The sequence below is a fragment of the Schistocerca nitens genome, chromosome 9 (genome assembly GCF_023898315.1).
Source record: "Schistocerca nitens isolate TAMUIC-IGC-003100 chromosome 9, iqSchNite1.1, whole genome shotgun sequence".
NCBI lineage: Eukaryota > Metazoa > Arthropoda > Insecta > Orthoptera > Acrididae > Schistocerca > Schistocerca nitens.
The window spans coordinates 40,192,928-40,210,808 of NC_064622.1; the positions used below are offsets into that span (position 1 = coordinate 40,192,928).

General features: G+C 38.6%; 1 protein-coding gene across 5 annotated transcripts in view; it reads right to left on the reverse strand.

Moving 5' to 3' along the window:
• The window catches only part of LOC126203990 (2-oxoglutarate dehydrogenase complex component E1-like), a 129,942-nt gene that overhangs the window by 72,682 nt on the left and 39,379 nt on the right, over positions 1-17,881 (reverse strand). For all 5 annotated transcript variants that reach the window (XM_049938422.1, XM_049938420.1, XM_049938421.1 and 2 more), the window contains 5 exons: positions 15,878-16,112; positions 13,896-14,075; positions 12,171-12,351; positions 11,959-12,086; positions 11,234-11,386 (listed from right to left, as the gene is read on the reverse strand). In XM_049938422.1, the coding sequence (XP_049794379.1) occupies positions 11,234-11,386; positions 11,959-12,086; positions 12,171-12,351; positions 13,896-14,075; positions 15,878-16,112 (877 nt within the window). The remainder of the gene's footprint in view (positions 1-11,233; positions 11,387-11,958; positions 12,087-12,170; positions 12,352-13,895; positions 14,076-15,877; positions 16,113-17,881) is intronic.

Below are 17,881 nucleotides of genomic sequence, written 5' to 3' on the forward strand. Positions count from 1 at the left end.
AGCGATTAGGGTGGGTGCGTTTGAGATGGTCCCTCACACGTAAGGTAACATGTGGAGGGGCACTGTCGCGTTGAAAGTACATTCCGGTTCGCTTGGCTAAAGGAACGTCTTCCAATTGTTCCACAAACAAATTTTCCAAAAAACGTGAGTGTCTCTCTCCCAATTGCTGATTGATAACAAATTGACCTACCAAAAGGTTACCGATCATGCTGCACCAAACATTTATCGCAAAATGAACTTGGAAATTGATATCCACTGAAGCTCGTGTATTTTCCCGTGACCATAAATGATTATTGCGTGTGTTGTTTATTCCACGTCGTGAAAACTGGGCTTTGTCAGTGAATAGTATATATGGAAGCAAATGACTATTCTCAATTATCCAGTGACAAGAGTTGAAGTCATTGGACATTGTCGCCAACATAGACTTTTGGACATGCTGTATGCGAAATGGATACAGGTTTTCCGCATGTAATGTTTCCCATATACGTGTGTACATGCACGCTTGGACAAAAAATGTCTGTTGCATGCAAAGTGATAAACAGTTTGGTAAACACCCTGTGATCAGGTAATCATCAAATCAGAAAGCGCCTGTGGTATTCCTCTCTTGCAGTGGTAGCACTACCTTCGCGGAAGCCGTAAACATACACCATATCTGCATATTCCTCACTACTCTAGATGTGTGGCATTGTTAGCAGTGCTTGTACAAACACAGTGAACACCATACACTACAAAGCTAACCGAACCATCGCTGGTACACTACACAATGCGGCTAACACGGCACAATTGCAGAAACAATGGGTGATTGTACTATGTATGTCACATAACCATAATATGTGGTAGGTTGCATAGCGTAAACATGGCATGTACCCGTGCACTGTTTGCAAGAAAATCATGTTACGGTCCAATTGTATTGGGTATACGTTCACACTGTGCAATCAATTTTGCAAATTAAAGTTCCTTTCAATACCCATACCTATGTTCATACATAATTTTTTCTTCAGAATTACTTATACTATCACTGTTTAAAATATTGACCTTCCCCCCCCCCCCCCCCAAACACCCTGTATAGCAGACTTGTTAGACGTGGGGGGGGGGGGGGGGGGAAGGGGGGGTGTAAAAAAGACAAGACAGAAAATAAAAGATATAGGAAACTAAAAGGTAGTGAAGAAAGGAATAGTGACTAAAAGAAAATTTTGAGATCTAAGGTGTTAATGTAAATTAAGGCCAGGTGGCTGGCAACCAAGGGCATGTTGTAATGCCAGTTCTCACATATGAGCTATTGAGAAACTGATGTCAGGCAGGAGAATCCAGATAGCACAAGAGGGTAAAACACACACCAAGATCATGACTCATGTCGCAGAGCATGTTCTGTAACAGGACAATGTGTGCTGTCAGTATACCCCCTTTTCTATGTCAATTCATCATAACTAATGACTTGGTGCTTGTTATACCAATGTTTAAGTCTGAACAGTGTTTCAATTTACTGGTACATAGCATCATGTCTCACAGATAGCTCTCCCTTTGATTGTATATGTTTTGCCAGTTACTGGGCTGGTGCAGGTGGTAGTAGGAGGGTGCATAGGGCAAGTCTTACAGCATGAGTACCGTATTTACTCGAATCTAAGCCGCACTTTTTTTCCGGTTTTTGTAATCCAAAAAACCGCCTGCGGCTTAGAATCGAGTGCAAAGCAAGCGGAAGTTCTGAAAAATGTTGGTAGGTGCCGCCACAACTAACTTCTGCCATCGAATATATGTAGCCCTACACAGGCATCCTTTGTAGGCACAAAGATAAATATTGGCGCCAAAACCGCTGCGTCAGTAAATAAAATTTAAAAAAAAAAATTGGAAGACGAGCTTTTTTTCTCCGCCCCGAGTTTCGACCACTGCATTTTCATACATTATCCAACGAAGTAAATACAAATTCCGTATTGTTCATCTTCGAATTTCAATGTACTACGAAAATCCGACTGGTTATACTGGGATTTTTGTCAATATGGCCAACTCTACGTTCTGAATTTTTTCCTATCTGTGAGAAGAGATGGTTGCTAATAGGAACCTGATGAAATATGAATCACATGCAGTATTCTCTTCACCATAAGAATAGTACCAATATAAACATTTTGCCATGTATTCTTTCGTGTTTGCTTCTATCTCATTTAAATCCTGTCTGCCAAATAAACTACGAAACTAGAGCGAGACAACAGCAAACGCGGAAGAATATACGTATCGTGTCATGTTTATATTCGTATTACTCTTACGCCTAATAGTGATACAGTCAGAAATGAAGCACGGCAACTGACTAGATTTTTAAATCTTAGATGACTAATTTCTGTGCAGAATTTGATGTACCAAAGAAGCGGCCGCAAAGATTTTCAAACGGAGAAAAATTTTCGCCAAACTCTCGTTCAGAACATGTTCTATCATACGCAGTCTATTATTTGGTTCTTGTTGATCATTATCAAAGAAAGCAGCAGTGTAAGTAACAACAAATAGCAGTCTCTTGCCATTGTTTCGCTAATGAGACGATTCCTCTCTTTTTTTAATTGTAGGCGGCGGTAGCGCGCACAAAAGCAAGCCATGCCGCGGGCAGCGACAGGCCGTAAACACGCACTATCAGAATGCGACAAACAATGCATGACACAGTATAGTAATGCATTTTCAGCTTAGAGTGACTGACATAAACACCTATAACATAGAAAACGGCACTTATCAGATCAAAGCAAAATAAGCAATCGATTCAAACCAGACGAAGCACGTGAAAAAGGAAGGGTATCCGTATAAATACGGACGGAGCGCCTGACGCACAGCAATGGCTACCTGGTAAAGCTTAACGGCTAAGCTTTCGACTCGAACCAAACTACTGTAGCTGTATCGTCATTCATTCGACCTAAATTGTGTCTCATATTACAATGGACCAACTTTGTTTCGATTTGGAGGTGCGGCCTAAAACTTTTCTCTCCCCTTGAATTTTGAGTCTCAAATTTCAGGTGCAGCTTAGATTCGGGAAATTTTTTTTCCCTACATTTCGAGTCTCATTTTTCAGGTGCGGCTTAGATTCGAGTAAATACGGTAATCATAGGGACTGGAGCCACAGGGTAAGGAAATGGGTGCAGGAGCAGCATAGTCTGACCAGGATACTGTGGAGATGGGGTAGGCGTAGTGGTGGTGAAGCTATTGTAGGTGTGGTGGGAGGAAAAAAAGTCAGGACAGAATGGACCCCACTTCAGGGTGTGATTTCAGTAGTTTTTTGGATGGATCAGCAGTACCAGGATTGGATATGATGTCCCAAGGAATCTGCTTTTGAACAATGCGTAACTTTGTCCAGTGAAGACTGAATTGACAATGATGGTGCTTTGTTGTAAAGAGTCTGCATGGGATGGAACGTTTGACATGGAAATGATGGCAACTGTCAAAATCTAAGTACTGTTGCTTGTTAGGAGGTTTAATATGGACGGAAGTGTGTAGCTGAACATCAATGAGGATGAGGTCAATATCAAGGAAAGTACCATGGGATTTGGAATAGGTCCATGCGAAATTGAATTGGGAGAATGTATTTAGAGATCATAAAAATTTTAATTAGTCAGCCTCACCATGAATCCTAATGGCAAAGATGTCATCAATATATTTAAACCAAACCAGGGGCTGAATGCTAATAGATCCCAGGAAACCAAAAAATTGGCATAGGAAGGAGCCATCCTGACTCCCATGGCCATGCTTTTGATCTGTGTATGTGTATCCCCATCAAAGGTAAAGAAGTTGTTGGTAAGTATAAAGTTGATCAAGGTGAGCACAAGGACGTTATAGGTTTGGAATCAGGTGGGTGCTAGTTCAGGTAACGTCCAGTAGCAGATACATCATGTACATGGGGAATATTGATACAGAGGAAGGTGGCATCAATGCTGACAACCAAAGGAGTGGGGTGGGAGTGGGATAGACACAGATTTCAGGCAATCTGGGAAATGATAGATTTCTTTAACATATGAGGGGGTCTTTGTACAATAGATTGCAGATATATGTTTAGTGGGTACACTGAAGCCAGCAACTATGGGACTGCCAGGGTGACTGGGTTTGTAGATCTTAGGAAGAAGCTAAGTGCTAGGTTAGGGTGGGGTAAGAAGTTCTATGGATTGAAATATTATACCTTGTGTGGGCCAAGCTTGGGAACCAGCCCTGGGTCTGTTTACAAGAAGTTCAGCAAACACCAATCTGCAACTAGGGTGGACAGGGTAGCAACATCAATGCTACCACAGACGCCAATGCAATCATCTCCGTGACTGCTGACAAGTGCCCCATGGAGTGAACTGCTTGCGGTGGGTGGGGATATAAATCGGCTGCATGCCCTCAGGAGCTCAGTTTGTCAGCACACCTAATGATAGCGACATTTCTTACAATGGCTTGCAGTGTGCGACTGCAGAAATGTGTGTACGCAAGCTATTCTCAATTTCTCTTGATGTATTTCAGTGGTTGATGCACAAAATTTTATTGTATGGACATTTTACTCTGACAACTCCTGTGGATAGTTAAATTGAGCACACAGTCAAAAATTATGTTGAATATACATTTCAAGAGAGATACAAATGACCAAAATTCTTGATAATTATCAGAAAATGTGCATGAAAAATATACTTTCGAACTCTTCTCCTTCCAGCTGCATGCCTATATACATACTGTACAAAAAAATTATGTACCTTCATCTCACAACAAATGAAACACACACATTGTATCACAAGGGCTGGCAGTGCTGCTCACTAACGTAGTCTCAAAATTAAGAAAACTATTTTCTTGCCAACCAGTCCTTTGTCATGGCAGTTTAGTTAAATGGAAACATTACGTGTTTCTAGCACTAAAATCTTTATTTGGATAATTTGCTACTGACTGGTTTTCTCTAATACATCAATCTCAAACAGGAATCTTGTAAAGCATTTGTACACTGTGTGCATTAATCTCTTACACATGCCAGATTGCAGAAAGTGTATGCTATATCACTCAAGTATTTGCAACCACCTGTACATACAGGTGACATAATACACCAAATTGTATACTTGCAAAAATGCAAGATAACATAATGCAATACAGATTTTTTTGACACAGGCAGACAATTTGTTTTAAGAAAATTATGTTTGTAAACGCAGGTATATTCTAAGCTGAATTGATATGTCAGCTGACAATGGCATCTGACAATTTAATGAGTACCTATAACATAAGCAATCCGAGAAACTACTTAATTTACAATAAAGCAATCTCAATAACAATTAATAATTTACAGGTATTTACTTAACTTTCAAATCGTAAGAAGGGTGAAAGAAGTGACTGTAATTAACAACAATTAATATGCTTTGTTAGGTTAAATAATGAAAGAAAATTTAAACTGGATGACTGGAAACTTGCTGTACATACCTGAAGCTAACAAGCTTATCACACCAATGGCAATGGGAAATCACAATGGGTATAATCTTGAGCCACATATTAATTTTTGGTCTAGCAGGTTTAAATGCCAAGAAGACAAAAGAAATGACAATTTGCCTAGGAGGAACAGGAAGTAAGAAACCTCCGGGAACATGTGAACAAGGTGACTAGAAAAGAATTTAAAGCAGACAATAGAAAACACAAATTCAGTCAAATTGGGAAATGGGCTATGATAGAATAAAAAGGGGTTACAAACAGAAAGAACAGTAGACAATAGCGAAGAACATCTTGAAAGACAATTCCTCTTTTTTTTTTTGGTCAATCCTGTTATACAATTGCTAGCAGCAATGCTTCAGAATTGCTAAATATATATGGGAATGGATATGCATTACAAGCCCCACACTCTGCCCACCTCCTTCTACCTCCATCTTTGTCCATCTCCTCCCCCTCCCCCCCTCCTCTGACCTTAAGATTTTGTTTGTTGTTATGGAGACACAACCTGGGAACTTAAATCACTTAAAATGAATGGGTAAATCAGTTGTGACAACTGGTCTACGGTGTAAGAGAGAGACCTTTCTAGTTGCTGGATTTGTGAGGACAGCAGTTTCAACGATAGTATTTTGTATAGTTTTAATCTGCGAACGGGTCAGCTTACAAAGTTTCAGATGATTCACACTACTTAATGATATTACAATTATAAGCCAATAAGATATAAATAACTTGTCATTCAAAAGATAAATGGCATATGTCCATCTGAATGTTTATTAGTATATTGTGTAAAAATTTCAAGTAAATTGGCTAAGAGCTCTGAGATTTTTGGTAACATTTCCCCTTTAGACAATATATGTAGCCTATGTTCATCTGAACATTTATTAGAGTAGGGTGCAAAAATTTGATGCTAACTGGTCAACTACTTTTCAAGGTTTTTTGTAATAAAGTTAAACAATGACTTGTCCTTATGTAGTACCAGAAATTGTCATTTGTACCATAATGACCTGATTTCAGCTGTTTTCCATTATCAAGTGCATATGTCTGTACTCATAAATTTGCACAATCACTGTTCATGGGTGTACACAAATGGTACATCCGTCATATTAATATGAAACTGGTTATAGTAAACAAAAACACTATAGCACTAATGTTTTAAAGTGGCGATGAACACGAACATTGTTCTCACTTGTATACTACAACCACAATTATGTATTAAAATTAATCTCTCTCTCTCTCTCTCTCTCTCTCTCTCTCTCTCTCTCTCACACACACACACACACACACACACACACACACACACACACACAGGTGATTTATGCCCCCCCCCCACACACACACACACACACACACAGTGGAAAACAGAATTTTTGTTCATTGCATCACACTTAAAAATCTAAACAAATATGGCTCATCGTATGACGGGTAAAGTATAAAGTGGCGCCAGCTCTCAGGGATTTGTAGGAAGTAATACTTTCCTGCATTAATCCACAGGAATTAAATTTACACAGTTTGACAGTTAAAATTACAGTTACAACCCAAACACTGGGACCAGTGAGAATTCACAATATCTACCGAAATATTCTGAGAGGAACTGGGGCCACTAAGAGTTATATAGACTGTACTGAAACTCATGTTTTGAGTTATATACACTCTTTCAATATAATATGAATGTCACCGAATTACTTTTTTCTTTTGACAAAATATAGTGTTTTCATCCAAGAACGTTACCTTTCAGCTTGACAGAATATCGTACTTGATTTAAAAGATATAAATGTGGTGAAGAGCAATCTACATATTAAAGACACTGATCTGTATCATCTCTGTTAGAGGTTAGACAGGGTACTTTATTAGATTACTTTTTTTAACACTCTAAACAATACAATTTAAGGCGTAATCCATTTGATCATGGCATAACAGCCAGGAACATTTTATAAATTGTGACAATTCCAGCCATGGAAGTTAACATTTCGCAACATGCTTTGTCTACACAGAATCATTTCCAGTATAAGTGATCCATTCAAAGTGCAAACTGTAAGTATTGTCATCACTGCAGAAAATCTTTCTCCTGTAGCATCTTCTATGCCTGTCAATACTGTTCCACAAACAAGACAGGGCACAGTCACCTAGAATACAGGAGGCCATAATTACGAACTAAACGCAGGTGGGCTGTGAGAAATGGTATCACAGACAATTCTTGCTGCACCAGTTCCATAAAAACTCATTTATAAGGACTCCCACGTTCAAATGTGGAACTTATTTGTACTCATAAACAGGAAATTAAATTAAAGCAGTAAAACACTTACTATTATTACATCACAGATTGGCAGCATTGAGAAGTGGTTCGACGTACATCAGCATGTACCAACAGCTTCCAAATGGAGCTGTAGCTGTCTAATCGTGAAACTGTAATTATCATATTTGCCAATGTCTGTAAGTTCCTTAAAAACTTCCATTTTGATGGTGTTTATGAAACGAGATTTATTTATTTTTGTTATAAATGTTTGAAAAACTGCTAAATTCAAAGATGAACAATATTAAATTTGAGTTTCCCAAGGGGCGGAAAAATAAAAAAATAAATAAATAAATAAAAAATAAAAAAACATTCTATACTCAAAACATTGCCACAACAGTTTCCGTGGCTAAATAACTACTTATAGTGGCTTCTAGTGGCATTTCTTGGAACTTCCTTAGGCTTTGCCCCTGAATCTGTACGACAGACACATTTTTGGACTATGAAAATTGGAAAGAAAGGTCAGCTTGCATTTGGGTAAATAACAGTAACTTATAGAAGAAAGTCTGACTGAAAATTAAAACAATAAACAACATCATAAACATGAGCAACAAAAAAGGAATGAGTGAAGAATCAATGTATTCATAAACACATGAAGACAGTGACAGAAACTGTGGCAAGGAAAGGAGAAGAACATTGGTAGAAGGAGAAAGAGGAGTGGGGGGAGGGGAGGAGGTGGAAAAAATGAGTAATGGCTGTTGAACTGAGAGTGCAAACGGGCAAATAATAATGAGCACTGCCTAAATTCATGTGTGAGACAATTCTGTTTCTGCTGTGAACACAGACCTTTGTGCACAGAGACAGTGCAAGCACTTTTTATTTCCCTTAGTAGACATAAACGTCACTGATTGCTGAATGATATGTGACAGACTGTAGTGGGCACATATAATAATCTGTGCATAATATATCAATAAACACAACAGGAAGATTTGTGAACCAGGTCTCAATCACTTTATACAAGCACTTCATACAGGTGTAGATGGGGGTACACTTTGGGGTACTCAACCTACCATCAACTGTTGTATTTAATATGCCCTGGCTTTGTCCCTTTTTGTCAGTCTTCATTTTCTCTCATCCTTACTTACCACTTATTGTCAGTGTGACACAAACTATCAAGATATCAAATGTACATTGGCACTGACTATTTAGATCAGTGTCTACAGCAATTTTAGGCAAACTCTGCAAGTTTAAGTCAAACATTTTACTTTCACTCCATCTCATTCACCATTAAGTTATGGTAAAATATCATTAACTATACTCTGTTCATCATAATAATAAACCTGATGCAAACAAACACAAACACGATGATTGGTCAGCAGCTGCAGCTCTCTTACACTGGTGTTGTTCCGCCCTTGGAAGTAGGTCCAACTTAAGTATTAGAGATCTTATTACTATGTCACTGTGTATGAAACTTAAATACATTCTGATGTGTTAACAGCCATCAACATCTTTCTTAATCGTACTTTAGCAATATAATTTTTATTTCAATAATTATGTACAGTCAAAGTCTCTGTAAATGTTACTTATGCTATAACTGTCTTGCTGTTCATAAGTACCGTGAAAATGGATGACACTGCTTTCTGCTCCGTAATGACTAGAAACAAGTTGTTCTTAATGTTTCCATAAAACTATAAAGAAAAATCAGCCTTGAAGTTTTTTGAGAAACAGTATGTAGTAAATGTATGGGAACAAAATTTAATCATATGCATGGCGTAATCAGTAGCAACATAGATTAATATACGGGCATGGTGGCAGACAGCAATTCAAAACTTGTTGGAGAGTACAAATCTATTTTATTTTCTGTTCGGGTTGAATACCTAAAATATTTAAATATGAAATTCATCAAATATGTGGTAAGTAAGAAAAAAAAATGAAATGATCGTACGGCATTGTTGGCCGGGAGACCCCATGCGGGGTGTTCGGCCGCCGAAATTGCAAGTCCTTTTTCTGTAGCTGACGCCACTTTGGCGACTTGCGAGTCAGTGATGATGAAAGACACACAACACCCAGTCATCTCGAGGCAGAGAAAATCCCTGACCCCACCAGGAATCCAACCCGGGACTCCATGCGCGGGAAGTGAGAACGCTACCACAAGACCACGAGCCGCGGATGGTAAGTAAGAAAAATGCATGTCTTTTAGTTTCCAATAACATGTCACACGCAAAATTCTGGTTTTCACTGAAAATACACATTCTTAATTATCGATCTTTTATAAAAGATTGTTGAAGTTAAGAAATCATTACAGAATTAAAATGTTTGGAGAAAAATGAGAAATCAAATAGTCTCTGTCTGAAAATGCCCAACGTTTTGTAGAACGGATGTGGTCTCTCATGAACCAGAGTGATAAGCATCGTAGAAACATAGAAAACAATCATTTTCAGGGCATTGAGCACACACTACCCTTGCTGCATTTTTACTTGTGCCACATCAACACTGCAATCTGAATCCAATAAAACTGACTTAGAACAAAGCTAAGGAATTTGTTGTGAGAAATAACAGAACATTTAAGTTGCCAAATATAGTGAAACTAATGCACAAAGCTTTGTAATATATCACTGCCGAACAATGGCGAAATGCAGAACAGTCTGTCATAAAAGAGGACGACATGTGGACTTATTGGTGGCTTGGGATTCTGTTGCTGGTCGCCTCATTGTCAACATAGCTGTACTGAAATGAAATGTATTCCTCGAAGTCCGATATGGAAGAAGTTCTTAGATTACCAGATGACTGACTAACACCTTCAGTGGTCCAATATTTAACAATGTGGTAAAATCCCATCAGTGCACTTTTGTGCCGCACATAGGTCACGCAGAAAAATGACCACTGTTGAAGCCGGCATTCTTATAACTCTTGTTTTTAATTACAGTACTGTGTTAGCTATAATCAAGAGCGCGTTGTTTTCCATCCAATCACTTACGAAGCGTATCGCCTGAGTTTTACCACACATTATTTCCTTCTGTTTCAAAATTAAATGACATTCAAAGCTATATTGTTCTCTGCTCGTCACTTTTTACGTCTTTACTGCAACTGTTCGCATCACTGCAGGTTAGTTGGATCACTTGTCTGGCCAGTGCTGTCGAAGTCAAATGTGCCGGTAAAGCTGCTGCCCCATATTATTGCTGAATCTATGTTTGCATAATGCACAACATAAAACTTATCCCCTTTGCATACTTTACTGTACTCGAGACAGCTTGGCCTCCGCTCCATGTAAAACACAATCCAATTAGGTTCCAGCAAACGTGGAAGAATACACAGTGCAATGTTTACATAAGGTTTATTCTTATGATGAACCGAGTATAAGAGAGGCAGTCTGCCTGGTCCCCTCCTCCATCTGTGTGCAGCTATTATTAACTTTCTAACACCTCTGCTCCCAACCACTTTATCCATTCTTCTGTAATTTTGATGACTTTGGATAAATATTTCATTCTTCCATTTTTCTTGAAACTCTGTGTTGAGATATTGTGTTAACTTTCGTTTGTTGCTGTTATAGTTATACTTGTCTGGTAGTATCGTATATATCTACTACACATTATAGACAACACTCACCTTAACCTCTTCTGCTGTAACAACGCTTTCATTTATTAGTTTATCTGCATATCTGTCCAATGCTGGCGGTGTTTTACGGATCTTGCGATACATTAATGGTTGGGTGAACATGGGTTCATCAATTTCATTGTGGCCATTGCGTCGGTAGCAGACCTATGATAGCAAAGAGAAAACACATACATCTAATAAACACTACGACAAAAGCAGGAAATTAATAAAAACTCAATAACTTAAAAGGAGCCTACCTACATATAATGAAATGACCATAAGTGATTAGACTCCTGTGCTGCAACTTATAATGTTAAGTCTTTTGGTAATGGTATCAATCACAGCACAAAAGGATTGCAAGTGACACAGAAACCAATGAATGTGTGCTGAACAGAACTGTAGTGCCATATTAAATGTTTCAATTAATTAAGGTTGTGAAACATACAAGAGAACAAATATGAACATTTTCATGCTCTACCCAATAAAGCATTACAACTGATAGTAACTCAGAGTTGGTACAGTGATCCAGCTTGCATATTTAGCTATTACGTCAATGAATAGGGTCGGAGTGATTGGAGGGGGGGAGGTGGACAGTTATACACACACACTGACCTTATGAAAAAAATAAATAAGTAATAACTATTGTTTTATCTAGACCTGAATCGTAACCACACACAAATGAATTTAATGTTTTGTACAGTTTCTGCAAAACACAACAGCAGATTTATTCTACTTACAATATCAATTACAACATCTTTGTGGAATGTTGCTCTCCATTCTGCAGCAATTTTACACACATGCATTACAGCTTCAGGGTCATCTGAGTTGACATGGAAGATGGGTGCATTTACCACCCTGGCAACATCTACAACGTAATTTAATAGTTAGACACAGAATGTATTACACACACCACTAACAGATACACACAAAAATGTAACAGAATACATACCAGTGCAATATGGGGAGGACCGTGAATGCCTTGGGTCGGTGGTGAAACCAATCTGATTGTTGACTACAATATGAATGGTTCCATGTGTAGTGTAATCAGGCAGATCTGACAAGTGAAAGGTCTCATACACTATGCCTTGACCACAGAATGCAGCATCACCATGTAGCAGCATGGACATAACCTGGTAGAGGAATGTAAGGCATATTTACTCACTTACTTTTTTAAGTAAAAGATAGAATTTTCTATAGCAAAAGACGAATTTGATGTTCGAGTATCTTTATATTCAAACAGAACAGACATGAAACAATGTTCAAAATATTTCACCAAACAATCAAAAATTAGTACATAAAGTAACAAGAGTATTATGGGAAGGCCAGACTGCTTCACACCACATAGAGGACGCACCAAGTTACAGAAAGGTACAATGAAAATACTGCTAAACATTTAAGCTTTTGGGGAAAAAAGCCAATCTTTGGAAATAGAACAAACAAACAAAAAACGCACGCACGCACGCACGCACACACGCACACACACACACACACACACACACACACACACACACACACACACACACACACCGGCGGCCACTGTCTCCAACTGCACCTGCCATATATCAACACTCTGCCCACAAATGAGCACTTTCTCATGACTCAGTACCACTCAGGAATGGAGCAACCAAATCACATTCCCCAGCAGTATTTCAACCTCTTCTTATCGTGCTCTGAAAGAAGGAATAGCTTACTAATTATCCTTCCCACCCCTCCCACAGTGGTGTTCCACTGCTCATTGAATCTGCGTAATATCCTTGTCCATCCCTACTCCATTCATGCTCCCAACCCCTTGCCTCACGCTTCATATACCTGCAATACACCTAGGTGCAAGACCTGTCCCATACATCCTTCTGCTACCACATACTGCAGTCCTGTCACAGAAATCTCCTGTCCCATTAAAGTCGGGGCTATCTTTGATAACAGCCATGTCATCTACAGACACAGCTGCAACCACTGCACTGCATTCTACATGGGCATGATAACTAACAAGAGGTCGCCACCAAACGTGCCAAGAGACAGCTGGACCAACTACTTGCTGAACATACTGGCCAACACCATGTGCTTCACCTCAATGACTGCTTCACAGCCTGCACCATCTGGATCCTTCCTAACAACACAGCTTTCCTGAATTGCGCAGCTGGGAGCTCCTTCATTCCCGTAACCTGCCTGACCTTGGCCTTCAGTAGTCCTTCCCTGCTCCCCTTCCAGCACTATACGTGGCTTCTATTTCACCAAAACTTTCAGTCTTTTCTCCTTCTCCACATCCTCCACCCCACCCCCCCCCCCAGCCCCACCAAATATAGCCTACCGACTCTTCACCTAGCAGCTCTATCCTTCACCCCCCCCCCTCCCCCAACTGCTTCCTTCACACCCCACTAAACCCTAGATTGCTGTTCACATCAGATGCAGTTGCAGTCTGCACTCTGGCCACAGCAGCAGTGTGTGTGTGTGTGTGTGTGTGTGTGTGTGTGTGTGTGTGTGTGTGTATTTGTTCTGTTTCTGAAGAGCTATTTTGTCTGAAAGCTTAAATGTTTAGCTGTCTTTTCACTATGTGTCTGCAATTCAGTGTCTCCTGCATGCAGTGAGTAACAATCTCTGCTTTTCCTAATACTGTCATTATTCCATCTTGTACTTTCTACTGTATTTAAAAGTAAGTAGGATGATGTGGCCTCACCTTCTTTCCTTCTCCATCACCACGGTAGAATTGTTCAGCACGTGTCTTCCCCTGAACAACAGGGTCTACAGCCTCAAGATGCGAAGGGTTCGCTACCACAGCTAGTCGAATGTTTTTGTTAGTCACACGGTTTAAACGTTCAATGTAAGTACCCAAATGGTATTTGACATCACCTGACCCCTGAAATTAGAAATAGTCAAACTGGATTACCAACACATCATACGACACACCACTCTCCAAGATAATGAGTAGAATATGAAAATAAACAGATAGAAGGAATTTAAGGTGCTTAATTAAGATTGCAACACTATGAATTAGGATAGGTTGCTACTCACCTCATAGAAAGGCACTGAACAGCAGGCAGGCATATTCACAAGTAGAATAAGGTATCAAAGTACCTCTGATTTAACACACACACACACACACACACACACACACACACACACACACACACACACACAGCTTCACTCACCTCCGGGCACTGTAGCAGAAGAAGGACTTGGTCCAATAGCCTAGGCTACTTTTAAATGTGCCTATCTGCCACTCAGTACCTCTATATTTAGGTAGCAGTATACTCTAATTCATATTGTTATCATATTATCCCACATTTTCCATCATTTAATTAAGGTTCTAGAGGGCAAATCATGTAACTGGATACAAGCTCGACAAACAGAATGACAGTTTGCAGCAAATGAAGTCAGATAAAAAGAAAAATGGCAAGAAATGAGGAAGTATATAAAGTAGAATACTACTGTGAAAATAGTAAATGAGAAAGTACATAAGTGAAAGCTACCATAAATTTCTTTTTAACTGGCAGCATAAATAAATCGTGCATCAATAAATACAAAATACTGCAAATTGTGGTAAAACTGAAACATTACATACCGATATCTACAAGACAAGAAAAAACAAAGGAAAACAAAAAATACATTTTTCAACTTTCTATTCAAAATACACCATATCTGAACAAATAAGAATGCATTATTTAAAGATTAGGGAACAGACTAATCTACCATTAAATATCATGAAAGGGCTCACCATTTGATTTCATTACTTCTATTGTTTCTCTATCTTTCCTACTTCTCACAAATTTGGACTTCGGATTACACTTGCACAACAAACATTGTGCTGTTTAATTTCTTACTGTTGGAGTTCACAGCCATGTAGAATTTTTTAAAAGGAAATCATTTACTGTTGATTGTGAAGACCATTTATTTCAGAATTGCAATTTTAGCCTTAAGGCCACTATCAAAAGGTGCTGCAAAATATTTTTCTTCAGCACATCTCAGACTTTAAAATCCCCTGACATGTATACATCTCATCTCAGAACGGAGCCTTTTCATTGTAAAAATACAGAAGCACTGAACAAGCCTTACGCTCCATACATCATGAAATGATGTAAATTAAATGAACTATTGCCTATGTTAACATCCTTAACATAAATCCGAGTAAACTTATGTTAACACAGCAGTTTATATGTGAAATAACATCATACTCTTTATGTACTGACTTGTTACTCAAAAGTGTGCACTGAACACCATGTTCAAAATACATAAAGTATATTAAGCCTGTGTAAAACAAGGTTTCAAAGCCGTAACCGGTCCATGTAAATAACCAAATCAATAATTATAACAGAGCAAGAAACTTAATCCTTGTCTTATCACAATTTTCAGGAGTCATACCTTTCAAAATATTAGTAACATAATTTTTATGAGAGACTGGCTTAAGTGATTCACTGCTTAGTAGGATAATTCGAATTGATACACATAATCAGATGTAAAACACAACAAGCCCCAATACAAAACAAAAATATAAAAATAAAGGGAGGATTCAATTTAAGTTGGTAATCCATATAAAGACCCACAACTAGCTACTACACTACCATTGATAGATAAAAAGAAGGCTAAACCAACATTATGGTCAATTTATTCTAATTCGAGACTATTTTGTTGTTTTAAACATTTTAAGGAATAGTTATTTACATCATCTGCAGCTTCCAGGGCAGCAAATTGGGTAAAAATCTGTTCCAGAGGCTTCCGACAAACATTGGCCAAAACATTCAAACGACCTCTGTGTGGCATACCCATCACAATAGATTCCACTCCAAACTCTGTTGAGCTATCAATAATCTGCTTCATGGCTGGTATCAGGATTTCACAACCCTCCAAACCAAACCTTTTTTCACTTGACCATTTTCTTGCCAGAAATGCTTCAAACCTGAGGAAAAATACAAAATGTCAATTAATTTCATCTGTAACTGTTCTCTTAGAGAAATATAGTTTACAAATTACATTTAAAGATATAGCTGGTACAGGCTAAATTATCGTTTTCTTGCCAACCTTTTAAACAGCAACAATTTTTACACAAATTATAGTTGCCTGTACAAAATGATACAAAGGATAAAACCATTTTTCTTTCATCTAGAATGATTTATTCTGAAGTTGACCCATTATCTCACAGACAAGTTTCTGCCCTGTTGTTATTTTCAAATGGTATGTGAGTCGTGCGTGCATCATTTTGTTAAGAAATGTAACCACCTTATGCACGTGTAGAAAAATATACAACTGAAAATTGCAAACTTTAAAGAGTACCATAGGGAAGCGAAATTCTAAGTACTGCCAGCAGAGACATGCAAAGGTCCAAAAAACTATTCTAGCTTTTGGAACTATTAATTTATTCCTCTGGGAGGAAAGAGGAAGAAAGAGGGAGAGGTTGTAGAATGTTAGAGAGGAAAGAAATGTCACTCAGGCTCCATGATGAGAGGAACTCACTTTGGAGATTTTCAATATATTTATTTATTTTTTGCTTGCCACAGAGTGGTTTCACACAAAACTGAAATCATATTTCAAACAAAACTATGGGTTGTCCACCCTTATGAAAACTGTGTTCACTGACCAAAACTAGGGCTTTAAGATATACACTTGTCAATGTCCTGTACAATGATGAGTCCTCCTACCTGTAGAAGAGCTATGCTAAAACCAATGCCAAGTTAACAGAGCACAGCAGACCAGCAGACTGACTGCAACTACTTGTCTCTCAGTTCCAGCCATTCCAACTCCCAACGATGCATGAGCCTTCTTGTCCATGGATAGCTTACAGCATATAGAGGGCTTTTAGGATTTGCCACTGCAGGAACAGGCCTCGGCTATCACAACCAAGATCATTTGCCTGATTTTCGACATGCCCTACCTTCCATTAGAATATCACCTCTGTCTCAGATGTACGTGAAAGAAGGTGTTCTCGACAAACAAAGCAATTTTGTCTGCTGAATTGATGCACTGTATGGCTTTTGGTGTTCTAAACAATGGAAAACTCCACGTCGGAATATGAACAATACAGTGAAACCTCTTTATAACGTTTTCCTCTATGTTACATCTGTTTTTTTTCGGTCTCGACTAAAAGCCCATACAAACAATGTTAAATTTTCCTCTTTACTGCATTTCCTCTATATTACAATTTCCTCCATGTAATGCTCATATTTTTGGACCCCTGGTCAATTATTTACCTCTTTATAATGTTTAAGTGACTGGATGTAGACGCATCGTTTTCCGTTCTGTGGATCCACAGTATGCACTGGCTCGGAAAGCCTGCACTCAGCGTGTTTCGTATGTCAGCGGCAGAACCTGGTTGCGTTACATGTGACGCACATTCTGCTTGCGATCTTTGGCACCATTTACTTTCACCCATCCACCTACCGGGCCCCATGTTTTAATTACAAGAAACTTATCATTTGATACATTGATCATTTGCAAATGAATATCATACTACACTATTGTGAAAGTTTAAAATGTCATCTATGGCACCATTTGTCAAAGCTGATTAGTGGTATCCCTATCTTCAGCAATGCCCTGTGATTATTATTTGGAAGCCTTCCTCTTTATAGTGTTTTCCTCTATACAGTGTTTAGAATTTGTGGTCCCTTGAAAAACGTTATATAGAAGTTTCACTGTATTATGAAAAGAATAAAATCAAAGAATGGCAAATCC